A 13,560-nucleotide genomic window follows, 5' to 3' on the forward strand; every position below is an offset into this window, starting at 1 on the left:
TTTTAAAATAATACATTTACAGCCACAATCAATATCAAAACCATTTTTTGCACCTCTAAAGAACTATTAGCAGTCATTCCAGTATCTGGGCAGCCACTTGTCTAATTTTCTTCTGTATAGATTTGACTACTCCAAACATCTCTGGCAAAGGACCGTGGACTATCTGGCCTCCTCAGTGTAGTGTAATTCTGTCAAGTTTTGCTCATGGTGAAACTTACATCAGACTATCATTCCTTCCTAGGGATAAACAATATTCCATGCTACAGGCATGCCACTTCTTATTTACTGATGAGTGAAGTCATGTAGGGTTGCTTCCTCTTTTAAGCTGTAATGAACAAAGCTGCTATAAACCTCTGGGGCAAGCGTTTGTGCAAGACATGGCTGTATTTACTTTAATCCTTCTTATAACAAAGCCAACTTGCACAAATTTGGAGCCTAATGAGGTCTGAAGCCGAGGAGCCTTTCTCCATTCATTTTGATTGGGATAGAAGGACAAGGACAAACAGGAGGGAAGGAAGCAGAGTTTCCTTCACCCTTTCCGGGTCATTGTACCCGGAGAGGGAGGAAAGGCATGGGTGAATGTGCGTCAGCTAGAGCTTGCTGTAGGCTCCACTGCTCTCTCAGGAGCTGGGGCTGCGGCGGGCTGTTTGCCAACCCTGGTTTGGACATGAATCCTGGAAGGATGTCCTCTGTGCTTGTCTTTCTCATTTCTATGGCAGACACAAGAGTAGGTCATGTTTTTTCATACAAGGATGAATGAAATGTTTTGTAGTTCTGGAGGGAATGGATAGGTAGGCTCTGTGATGGTGTCCCCATCCTAAGAGAACCACACTCTGTGTGGGTTCTGCCTGTCACAAGGAGGAGACCATTCCAACTACGCCAAAGCAGAGCCCTGAAGATGGGAACTGGGCATATGTAGAGGATGGCTGGTGCACGGAATTACAGAGTTACAGGGACTAACAGGTCCGCTTCCTTCTGGCCTCAGGGCGTTCTCAGAAAGCGCCTTAATGTGGAAAGGTAGATGACGTGCCTTCCCATTAATGTAACTCTGATGGCTTGGCACAGCTCAAGCCCAAATGGCTAATAATTGACCTTTGAAGGTTCCCTGGGGCACAGTAATAGAAGCTGCAGAGAGACTGGTCTCCAGCTATTCCATGGACCATCTCAAGCTCTGTCCTTCTCTTTACCCTTCAGGAAGCCCCATGCAGTGTTCCCCTGACATGGGTCACAGGAGCCCAGAGTAAAAGGCTGCACAGACAATGGTGTCCCTAGGTCTGTTCCTCCTGTTCCTTCTATTCCTTCAGGAGTGGCAGGACATTGTAAGGTAAGTTTAAGCTCCATTGCTTCCAATCCCCAGGGCTGTTGAAGTTCCGTCTGTCTGTCTGTAAGGTACATCTGAATGTCCCCATTTACAGCTGAGGAAGCTGACCCACTAAGTGGTTATATAGTCAGCATTCAGTGTTCGAGCAAATAAATGATGACCTTTAGATTCCAATCCTCAAACCTACTTGTCACATTCTGTTCTGGTGACTTGATGGGACCAGGACAGGAAAATATACATCAGTTAGGATATGGGACAGGAAGGCATCTCACACACCCCTCCAAACACAGGGGCTGACACCGAAGGCCTCCAACTTTATATGTTCATCAAGCTGAGCTGAGACAGCCATTGCCTGTGGATGTAGGACATAGAAACTGGTTTCCATGTTCCTCCTCTCAAGTCTTAATGGACTGCTATCATTCTTGGTAACGCCAAGGCTGGGAATTGTATATACCTTCTTTAAAGCAGAGCAGATAGTCTTGCTGCAGACAGTGTTTGGGGCTCTTGTTCACATGGAATTCATTTATTTCTGGGCTGAAAGGAGTGAGTTGATGTAATAGCAACCCAAACCACAGAGAACTAGAAGGGTCAGGCTAATAACAGGGTTTGTGTGCACATAATAAATACGAGTTTTTATAAACATTTAAATTCTTTCATGAAATTGCCCTGCCATTTGAGGTGGGTGGCTTGACATGTGAAATTTAAGAATAGTGTCATTCTAGATGTGTCCAGTTGCCAGAATAACAGCCTCCACCCAAACACACACTATTATGAGATACACGAGTACTCGGTGATTATTTGATTTGCAAAAAATTGTTCTTCACTCTATAAAATAATCCACTCTAGGATCCCATTAAACATCTAATATCCTCCTGTGTGTGTAATATGACTTCACCACAGTTTCTGCCCCTACGCTGCCTGCTGAGAACGTACACTGGTTTCAGTGTAAGGTTATACACCCAGACACCTCCGGTGTAGATGTTCTCTGCGCCATAGAAATAAGAATCGAAAGGCCATTAGACCAGGAAAGCCTCTGGATCATGGTGTTAATTGAAATTTCAATCCTAAATTTATTAGGAACCAGAATTTACTGGTAGAACAGGTACTCTCAGGAAGGCCTGGACCGAGACCAAGTCTGAGAACTTGAGTCAAAGTTGATTTCATGAGAGGTAGAGCAGGTCCTTCTGGCTCTCTCACTATGTGGAAGAGTCTGGCCTGGTCTATCTGCCTGGGATTGTACCCAGGATTCTGGAGGGAGCTGTCCCATCTCTTCAGACAGTGGCCTTTTGTGTTGGGCAGTCCTGGGTCTCTTCCTCACCACCAGAATGAACTGCTGCCTGAAGAAGGCACAGAAATCCTGTAGACATCTACTGGTATCTCCAGATGCAGGCCATTGTTTGTCCAGCTGCAGGCCATTGTCTGTGCTGGCTCAAGCCATCTAACCTGGAGAAGGAAGCAGAGCTTGCTTGCTTTTCTTCTCTTTCTTTCTTTTCTTTTCTTTCTTTCTTTTCTTTCTTTCTTTCTTTCTTTCTTTCTTTCTTTCTTTCTTTCTTTCTTTCTTTCTTTCTTTCAGAGACAAGAGTTTCTCTGTGTAGCCCTGGCTGTCCTGAAACTCTCTGTAGACCAGGCTGGCTAACCTCAAACTCGCAGAGATCTGCCTGCTTCTCCCTCCTGAGTGCTGTGATTAAAGAGGTGCGCCACTCACCACCCGGCAAAGCAGAGCTTTGGATGGTATCACATCTTCACCTGCACCCACAGTTACCTCTTAGTTCCACTGGCATTTTGACCATTTCTGAGCTGCCCAGGACATTGAATGGCACATCTAGTCACACCAGTGACCCTTAGATTCAATCCAATGTGCCCTGTGCCCTCTCCATTGACTACCCCCTCATATCCTTCCAGTCTCCTCTTGGTGCCTTTGCATAGGCTCTTCCTCGACCCCAAAACTTATTCTCTCCCCACAAATCAGATCTCTCATCTTGCTCTCTTACTAGCTCCAACCATTTGAGTGATTTCTCACACAGAGCGAGGAAACGTGCACCAAGCTGCCCTTCCCGCACACAGTGAGCAGGTGTTGAAAGCGTGTTTGCTTTCTCTCGCTATTTACAGCTGTTCTGAGTGTGTTATGGGGCTTGAACACAAAGCTTCTTCTAAGCTTTTTGCTTGTTTTTTTGCTTTGTGACCTTGAGCGACTTGCATAACATCTCTGGACCTCAGTTCTCAGGCTCTATTATGAACTATTATGAAGTCCAAATGCAGCTGATACGAGTAAGGGACTTCTGTGTCTGTGCTTGGCTTTTAGGGTCCCAAGATGTCACTAAGTAGTACCTCTCTTGTGCTCCAGGGGGTGCTGTACACATAGCATGCAGCAGTGTCTCCTGGAGCAATCCACTGGATAGAGAAGCCTCCCGCCGCCCCCTCCCACTTTTTTTGGTCACTCTTCCCACATTCTCACTTTTTAAGGCTGGGGGAGGGGTTGGGGGATTTTTATCTTCATGCATTTTAGGACAAGAGTCTCCATTTTTAACTTTCTTCCCCTGTCAACTCAGGCTCAGTCTACTCACAGGCAATAAGGCAAAGCTTTCCCTTTGTAGAGCACTGTGCTCTTGGGCCTAGATGTGAAGATTGCTAAGAAAATTCCTGGCAGAGTCTTGGGAGCTTCCACTGTGTGCTTGCCAGTTTCATGTCCCCTGACCCTCTAGAGGGGGAGGTCTATTCTCTGCTGCTATCTTCATAGACCCTGGGGAAGTGCTCCTCTTAAAAACTCCGGACAAAGCAGAGACCAAGTGTCTTTCTCAAGGCTGTGCATGCCACCATGTCCAAAGGACCTTAAGACACAGCTGCACTAGGAAATCTGCTGGGAAGCCACACAGGAGAAGTTCCCAGCATCCAAACCACTGCCATCTACCACAGCAAGCACGTCCTGCCACCAAGGACTGGTAATACCTCACAGACATCTTCCCTGAGTGCAGCCTTGTCTGCTCCCAGCCTGGCTCATGCAAAGGACGACAGAGTTCCCAGAGCCTCCCATTGGGGCCAGAAGCAGAGATCTCTGGTGATTGTCTCAGGATGTACAGTGACCCCATCAAGAAGTCAGCTAGACAGCATCTGAACCCTGAACTTGCAGACTTTAAATCATTGCAATGGCCTTCTGCGTACCATTTAGTAGCTTCCATGATTCTCCACGTCTTCATAGCAAAGCATACCTGTGCAGAGTGGTGTATGCACACATGACTTCTGCAAGCACACAGCCAATAGTGTCAGTTTTCACCATTTGTACCTCACAGGTTAGTCACTGAGCTCCAGGTATCTGCCAGTCTCTGCCCTAAAAATCTTCTGGTTGTTGAATTACTCAACTGGCCTTTTTACATGGGTGCTAGGGATTTGAACTCAGGTCCTTATGCTGACATAGCAAGCACTCTTACTCCTCAGACCTAGTGTGAACAGAGCGCTTTTGTCGATGATGTCTGGGACACTGTTTGCCCACCCAAACCTGACTGTGGGTACCAGGCAAGGAGACTGCTTTTTCAGAGAACAAGTGTATGTAGCAGTGATGCTGGTCACACTCTAATTGGTTGCTATGGCAGCAAGATAGCATCGTGCCTAGGTACCAGGCCTCTGAGCAGCCTTGCTAAGAAAAGGCTCTGCCTTTGTTATTGACAAATCCTTCATGAATCATCTTTGCTTTTCCTAGGCCTACTCCTCCTATCAGGAAGTAGGCTCTGAAGCCAGCAGCATTCACAGCTGCAGCATGTGGCCAGAACCCTTCCCTCCCTGTTAGGAGCCTTCTCTCCTTTGGTGTAGTTACAGTTTGACCATGTGGCAGTCCATGGTGGTAAGAGTCAGTGACACTTGGCTAAACTGCTGTGCTGGTTTCCGTTTGGGAACCATCAATAAATATTGCCACTGTTTGTCATAAGCTCTGGGGACATTGTGTATTCTGCTCCATGACATTTGGAAGGATAGCATCAGAGCCATCTCACAGAGGCGGAAACTGAGGCTCAGAAGAGCAGGGTGACTTGCTCAGCTCACCTGGTCACTGAGTGGCACAGCTGGTGTTCAAGTTCAGGCCTGTGGACACAAGCTGGAGCACTTCTCCTTTGCCAAGCTGCTTCTGGTCGTTGCCTGTTCTGGGAACATTCTTGGCCCAAGTCCCCTATCTTCCTATAACTTCCCAGGCAAAACACACCAAGTCATTCAGATAATGGGACTGCAGCTACATGGCCCGGGGACACCCCCAGAGCACTGTGTGCCTGTGAAGGCACTGATATCACTAGACCGTGTGGTTCCCTCTACCTTGTCCCCCAACTCCCTTCTGGAAGGAGAGAGGGACCCTGGAAGGCCTATACTGCATTCACACCCCAGACAGGCTACTCCAGTTTCCTGGTGGAGAGATCACGAAGCACACTTACTCCTCAACAGTGACATATTTTCCCATGCATTACCCAGTCTAGCCTGGCAAAGGCATGGGCCTCAGATACCTAGTCACACACCTGGGATGTAAGGCTGGGGAGGACTGAGGCCAACTGATCTCTCTGAGTTCTACCCTAAATTAACTAGATGCTGACTTATGCCAAGGGTGTCAGAGGTTAAGTTCTGACATGCCCAAACAAAGGCCTCCCACTCCATGGGCTCTGGACAGATGAGAGGCAGCCCAGAAAGTCATGTGATTTGAGGGTCCACGGGATCTGTAGATTTGCAGATCCACCTGGGAGGCTGTTCTCAGCCATCCTGAGATGATTTCCACAGAAAAGAGGAAGTCCTCTACGGAAGCAATTACGTGTTTGTTTTTTGGGCTCTTTTTAGCAAAGATGTGCTCAAGAGGCCATGCTTGACACAGAGCCTCATGGGTACCATTTTAGTTCAGTGCATGACAATCACTGAGTGACTTCTCTGGGAACAGCTGCAAAGCAAGGGCCTTTCCTTCTTTGTTCCTATCATGGCACCTGGTACTTAGAAGGTGGTCAATAGGTGGAACACGTGCTTATTGATTAAGACAGCTGAGGGGATGCCCGAGTCCCGGGGATGCATTAATGTGGAAGATCCGGAGACGTTTGTTGATGTCAATTGATTCTTGATCTGAGACAAGGCAGACCAATTTCATAGCAACTTGAAGTTCTTTTGCATTAGAGTTACCAGGGGACCAGAGAAAATCACTTGACATCTGCTTTTGGACCACCTAGTTCACATTTCCTACTCCAAGATGAAAAAATTGACTCCAGAAATACCCTAGAGTTAGCTGAGCTTGTATAGGAGCTGTGAAGAGTCTAGTTAAAAGGCACAATAGCCCTTGTAATTTGAACTCAGGGGATACAAGCATTGACCCTTGTCTCTCTTACACAGCAGCCACTGAGCAGCCAGTCAGGGCTGGGAAAGGGGCAGAGTGATAAGTGCTCTAAGAATCTCCCGCTCCAACACAGAGGGCTATTGGGCGGATGTCCCCAAAACAACCTCTGCGTGTAGGTTCTTATGAGCAAGAAGAGCCAGTTTCGCTGAAGTGGATGCTGCATGCAAATGAGTATGTTTTTACAGCGACGACAAGCTGGCTGTGGAGGAAGATGCATTTGCTTTCAAGGACCCTTAGGCCGAGGTATTTCAGGATGACTTAGAAGCTTGGATTGTCTCTGTAGCTCCGATAGAATGGGCAGTCATTTCAGAACCAGCTCACCCTGTGGGTCTGCAGCAAAGACAGAAATGGCTACCCAGCACTGGGTGATTGGCCCCTGCCTGACTTTCCAGCCCTAGGCTGCAGCAACCCCTTTAGCATGCTAGTATGTGTTACCCTGGATCTTTTTTCTTCTTCCATGCCCTTGTTTTTCTTCTGTTGCTCCTGCCTGGGCCACACACACACACACACACACACACACACACACACACACACACACACTGAGTTAAATGCATGTAGTCACTGTTACACATCTTACAAGGGATTTCTAAAAAAAAAAAAAAAAAAAAAAAGCTCTCCTGGAGGAGGAGCTGATGGTGACTGAGCAGTATGGGTGACCGTCGGTTCTCAACATTTACAAACACATCCATCTATTTATTTGTCACAACTCAGCAGTTGTTTGTGGAGTTCTTGCTACCTGTGGCTCTAACACATCTTCAGGGGGTGGTGTCTGTGTCACTGTTCTGTTCTCAATAGGCGTTCCCTGGAGGGTACTTGCTGTTTCATATCACAGTGACAGCTCTCTCTGTCTGTCCGCTCATGGACTCATCCGTTCCTCTCCCTTAGGCCACCTGGGATATGCATGTTGACAAGGACCATCAGCCATTATTTCTGTGATGTCTAGCACAGTGGCTGATACATAGTGTCGGCATTTCCCGATGGACTAATGATAGATGAATACGTTTAATATATACAGAAAGGTGTTTGCAGTTGGTCAAAACGCATCCTCAAAGGGTAAATCCATAGTTAATGGAAAATCTTATAGAAAAGTCGTACTTCTAGGGTTACATAAACTGTAATGAGTTCCAACATACTCAGCTCACCTCCCCATCTGACTGTGAGCCCCTTGAGAACAGGAAGAGTTCTGTTTGTCTTTCAGATCCTAAGGAATAAGCAGACAGCCAATGAACAGGAAGTGTCGGGGAAAGTCTTGCTTTCTCCAAACATCCTATTTACAGAACAAGAATGCTAGGGTATAAAGAGCAAGTGGCAATAATGCAATCCACTTGTTTTGCCAGCCACCAGGGATACCTGGGTAAATATTAGTTAATGTGCAGCCCTTTGCTTGCTATTAAGATTTACTGATTTCAATAGAAAGCAACCTAAAAGCTGGGGCGCATTATATAACCTGAGACACCAGCGCTAATCTCTAATTGCCTAGTCGCTCATAAATGCACATCGGCTCTGTCTGTGGTTAGATTAAATGGCAAAGTGGGATCTGCATGACAGCAGATCTACCGTGTGACTGATGGGTTTGGTTAGTGGATGGATTTACTTGCTTCCTTAGTTCTCCTCATTCTTTCAACAAACAAATCAAGATCATCGCTAATCCAGTATGTGTAAAGTGCACCTTCAGTAAAGTCCAGTTTTTCCAGATGAAACCCCACAATAATATCTCAGTTTCTTACGTAATAGTGGCTGTTGTATAGAGATTAATGTGGTGTCTTGTTTCTTCCTGGTATGATCTTACTCTTGTCTTGCAAACATGTCCCCATCTATGTCTGTCTCTCCATCCACCTGTATCTTTGATCACTTGGAAAGGTTAGTATTCGGTGTTTCAGAAAATTGACTGGGAGATTGAGGATAACTAATTGTTTCTAGCCAAAAGTTATTTGGCACGACTTAGAAGAACAGCAGGAGAGCCATAGAGCGTAGCAAAGGAGAGGGGGGCCATGCTGGGATCCAATCCACGTCTGCTGCCCAGGACCTCAGCTGCTGGTTTGTCATGTCTTAGCATGACGGTATTCAAGCCATGTGAGGTTTGAAATATGTATATATATATACACCTAGCTCCAGGCTTGGTCTGAATACAACCATTTGTGTTGGTTTAAACCACACGACTCCACTCATTAACTGTTGAAAGCTAATCCAAATATGCATCATTCAGAAGCTTAAGAATCATTAGTGTGGGTCTAAAAGAAGCCAGACACCCCCCAACAACACCACTGCCTTGCTTTGCCCACCATGGATGCTTCAGATCGGAGTGTGTTCAGAGTGCTGGTAAGTGCAGACAGTCCTGGGGGAAGCACTGTGGGCCGCTGGCTGCTCCTGTTTTACCACCTGTAAGGCCAGAGAGTGGATGTTTTATTTGGCTGGCACAGTCATGGAAAACCCAAATGTATTGGGGATATGTCTTCACTTTATAGAGATACCCTTCACCTTCAAAGTGAAGCACATTTTAGAAAGGTTGGGGAATGGTGGAGGGGACGAAAAGCTTGGCAGGTGATTTTTCAGAAATCATCATGAATGATAACGTGTGGCGAAGATGTGGGCTCCACGGGTAATGCTGGTCTTAGGACTGGTAATAATTGAGAGCCAATCTGTGAGGAAGTATGAGCTTCCACAAACCTGAACAGGAGCATCTGTCACCAGAAAGTATGGGCCAGGCTACACCTAGGTGAATGGGCATTGGGAGGGAGTAACCGGAGAAGAAGCCTTTGCCCTGTGTGTGCCCCACCTGGGGCCATCCTCTAGTCTGATTCTGGGGACTTGGGGTGGATGAGGGATGGATAGAGCTCTCTGAGTGTGTGCATAGCTTATGCGGCTCTCTTGGTAACTCTTTCTTATTCTTATTTTTAGAGCCTGGCCTTTATATTTCCCAACAGCGCTATGGCTGTGTAGTATTTCCACTGCTTCCTCTGTGCGGCCACTTGTATTTCACCTGGGTTAAGGCTGGGAGTGAGACACTGAGGAATATTGCTTTTGTTTAAAATGTGTCTTTAGACTGGTTTCGCTTCCTAGTTCTGATGAGCAAACACATTTTTCAAGGGGGATTTTGAGATCTATTTTAAAAAAATTTTGCATTTAATAAAAAAATACCACAAAGACAGTGCTAACCACAATGGGCACACCTTGATTTTTTTTGGGGGGGGAAGAGGAAGAGGTATTCTAGGCTTAAGACCCTTGAGTTTCACTGCTGTTGGCTGTTTAGGGGAAATCCCCATCTTTGTTTGGCTGGAAATCTCTCTCTCTCTCTCTCTCTCTCTCTCTCTCTCTCTCTCTCTCTCTCTCTCCTTTCTCCCTCCCCCTCCCCCCAACACCTGTCCTTGATAAGAAACCAGTGAGCAGACATTGTTCTTAAGGGCCTCAGCTAGTCACTGCATTACCCCACTTATGCTGATGGAGAGAATGCTAAGCACTCAGTCTGAACTGGCAGGTGAGATTGAGGAATGAGTTAAACATGCTTCTAGCTTCATAGAACATACATGCAGGTCAGGTGAAGTCAGTGTTCATCAGCTTGGAGCCCAGTGGAGGGGAGCAGAATGTCAATGGCCACCCTCACTCTATTTCTGTGGGAAACTTTGGTAGAGTCTGTGAGATCACCTGCTGGGCTGTGAGCACAGCTAAAAGTCAAAAGGAATTTAACCAGTCCTGTCTTCAAGTGTTCCTGGGAAGCACAACTTTAGGATAGAGTATTTGACAAATGAGCACAAGCATGACTGGAGGTGTCCCAGAAGGAAGGCAGTGAGCTGGAGGGCCACTTCTATCTGGCCATGGGTTAGGAGTATGACTTTGGAGAAGTCATCTAAATTTTTTCCATCTTAGTTCTTTCATTTAATAAAGGAAGGAACCGAAATGGGTCAGGATGTTTCTTGATGTATTGGTAGAGCAGACAAGACAATTTAGGGGACATATTGATATTTTGATGAGTTTCCTTTTTTCAGTTACTTATTTTACATATCACAAAAATATGAATAGTGCTCTGGGTTTATGATTTCACAAGAATTATTGTATAGCAACAGGTTAAATTTCAACACAGAAGAGATGATTACTTGCACAATAATATCCAATAAATAAAAGTGCAGATGATAATGGGTCACCCCGTTTTTAAGGCCCTGTGGGACTGACTGAGATATTTCCTGAAATACTTGAACATATTAGCAATTAGTAACTTTCCACTTGGTGTCTCCTCCACATTCTATGTGACATAACGGCTGTGTATGATTTACAGTGGCACCCTGAACAAACTAGTGGCTTTGTGCAAATGGTTAGCAAGCCTGATGATATGAATGTTTTTATCAGAGATGGCCGAGTCTGTACGTGAGTCACCTAGATCACCACTGCTACACTATAATCTTACCTGCCCTCTGCTGTGTTTTCAGACCAGGGCACTGACGGAAAGGATGTTCAAACATCTTCGGAAATGGTTTGTCACTCACGTTTTTGGGCGGTCTCGGCAACGAGCAAGGCTGGTCTCCAAAGATGGAAGGTGTAACATAGAGTTTGGCAATGTAGATGCGCAGTCACGGTTTATATTCTTTGTGGACATCTGGACAACTGTGCTTGACCTCAAATGGAGGTACAAAATGACCGTGTTCATCACCGCTTTCTTGGGGAGCTGGTTCCTGTTCGGTCTCCTGTGGTATGTGGTAGCCTATGTTCATAAGGACCTCCCAGAGTTCTACCCTCCTGACAATCGTACTCCTTGTGTGGAGAACATTAATGGCATGACCTCAGCTTTTCTGTTTTCTCTGGAGACTCAAGTGACCATAGGCTATGGATTCAGGTTTGTGACGGAACAATGTGCCACTGCCATTTTCCTGCTTATCTTCCAATCCATTCTTGGAGTGATCATCAATTCGTTCATGTGCGGTGCCATCTTAGCCAAGATCTCTAGACCCAAGAAACGTGCTAAGACCATTACATTCAGCAAGAATGCAGTGATCAGCAAGCGTGGTGGGAAGCTTTGCCTCCTCATCCGAGTGGCTAATCTTAGGAAGAGCCTTCTGATTGGCAGTCACATATATGGCAAACTTCTGAAGACTACCATCACTCCTGAAGGAGAGACCATTATTTTGGACCAGACCAATATCAACTTCGTAGTCGATGCTGGCAATGAGAATTTATTCTTTATCTCCCCGCTGACAATCTACCATGTCATTGACCACAACAGTCCTTTCTTCCACATGGCAGCAGAAACGCTTTCCCAGCAGGACTTTGAATTAGTCGTCTTTTTAGATGGCACCGTGGAATCCACCAGTGCAACCTGTCAGGTCCGCACGTCCTACGTCCCAGAGGAGGTGCTTTGGGGCTACCGTTTTGTCCCCATAGTATCCAAGACCAAGGAAGGGAAGTACCGTGTGGATTTCCATAACTTCGGTAAGACGGTGGAAGTGGAGACCCCTCATTGTGCCATGTGCCTTTATAACGAGAAGGATGCCAGAGCCAGGATGAAGAGAGGCTATGATAACCCCAACTTTGTCTTGTCAGAAGTTGATGAAACAGATGACACCCAAATGTAGCAGTGGCTCTTTCACCTGCGAAAAGCCTTCTGTGAACTGAATGGCCAGCTGTGTTCTGAAGCAACCAACAGTTGGGGGTGTAAAAGCAGGATGAGAAACTGCAAAGTCTGCCAGCATAGTCACCTCTGAACCCCGTGGCTATGACTCTACAACACTCATAGCTCTACAAGGCTGCAGTAGAAAGCATATGACAGACAAATGTGTCAGAAGCTGGCATGTGGAAGCCATAGGAACTCACTTGGAATCTTCACTATGATTGTGTGAACTCATGCAGTATTGATGGGAACAAAATCATCCAAGGTCACGTGGACAAGCAATGGAGATACTTCTAGAAGACTCCTGGAAGAAATCAGGAGCTTTATATAGCTTCGGGAACCAGTCATACTTCCCATTTGATTCTATGGATTAGAAAGATGCCACTTTCATCTTGAAATAGACTTTTATTAATGGAAAAATCTGTCCCCTGAGTTGGGGGAAGTGAGCCAGCCAATCACTGACAATATGAGATTGTCATACAAAGAATGACTAAGACTCTAACCTTGTCAAGCTCTTGTGTTTGAAGCCTTCATCTGAGTCTGGGTCACATGTTTCAGAAGGGTAAAGTGTCATCCAGTGACCCTGCACCTCTCTGATCCCAAGGTAAAGAGGAACAAGCTTTGTGACTTATCCAGATGCTGGGGCTCATCTAGAATTTGGTCTGAACGATCTCCTGTGGTACATTAAACCGAGGCCAAGTTCAGTCTCTGGATGTTAAATGAACATCCTCCGCGAAGGAGAACATTGGAGTTGACCGTGTTGGTTATGAGACTGGAGAGATGACTCAGTTTGTAAGGTGCTTGCTGTACACGTATGAAGACCTAGGTTTGGATCTCCAATGACCACACAGAAAGCCTGACTTGGTAGCATGGCCCCATAGTTCTGGGGAGGTGGACATGGGAGGAGGATGTCTGGAGCTTTCAGGCCGGCTGAATGGGTGAGGTCCAGGTTCAATGCGACTGTATAAACAAAGAATGTGAGGGGGCTGGAGAGAAGGCTCAGTGGCGAAAGGACCGTGCCATGCTCTTCCTGAGAGCCCAGGCTTGATTCCTGGCACCCAGCATGGTGTCTCACAACTGTCTGCAACTCGAGTTTCAGGGCATCTGATGCTCTTTTCTGGCCTCCATGAGCACCGGGTGCACAGACGGACATGTAAGCGAAACACCATACACATACAATTTTAAAAAATGAGGTGGAGAATGACTGAGGAAGAAACATTATGTCAACATGAACTTCTGACCTACTGATCTACACACACACACACACACACACACAGAGAGAGAGAGAGAGAGAGA

General features: G+C 46.2%; 1 protein-coding gene across 1 annotated transcript; it reads left to right on the forward strand.

Moving 5' to 3' along the window:
* Positions 1-8,951: 8,951 nt before the first annotated feature.
* Positions 8,952-12,335, forward strand: Kcnj1 (potassium inwardly rectifying channel subfamily J member 1). Its single transcript, XM_059266739.1, has 2 exons — positions 8,952-8,987; positions 11,090-12,335. Exons 1-2 carry the CDS (start codon positions 8,952-8,954, stop codon positions 12,227-12,229), a joined length of 1,176 nt encoding a protein of 391 aa, XP_059122722.1. The 3' UTR covers positions 12,230-12,335.
* Positions 12,336-13,560: the final 1,225 nt, after the last annotated feature.

The sequence above is a fragment of the Peromyscus eremicus genome, chromosome 7 (genome assembly GCF_949786415.1).
Source record: "Peromyscus eremicus chromosome 7, PerEre_H2_v1, whole genome shotgun sequence".
Classification (NCBI taxonomy): domain Eukaryota; kingdom Metazoa; phylum Chordata; class Mammalia; order Rodentia; family Cricetidae; genus Peromyscus; species Peromyscus eremicus.

Bases quoted from the DNA above. Each gene is read 5' to 3' on its own strand.
- Kcnj1 (XM_059266739.1), top strand. From the start codon at position 8,952: ATGGATGCTTCAGATCGGAGTGTGTTCAGAGTGCTG. The intron at 8,988-11,089 runs GTAAGTGCAGAC...CTGTGTTTTCAG, and splicing joins GGAGTGTGTTCAGAGTGCTG to ACCAGGGCACTGACGGAAAG.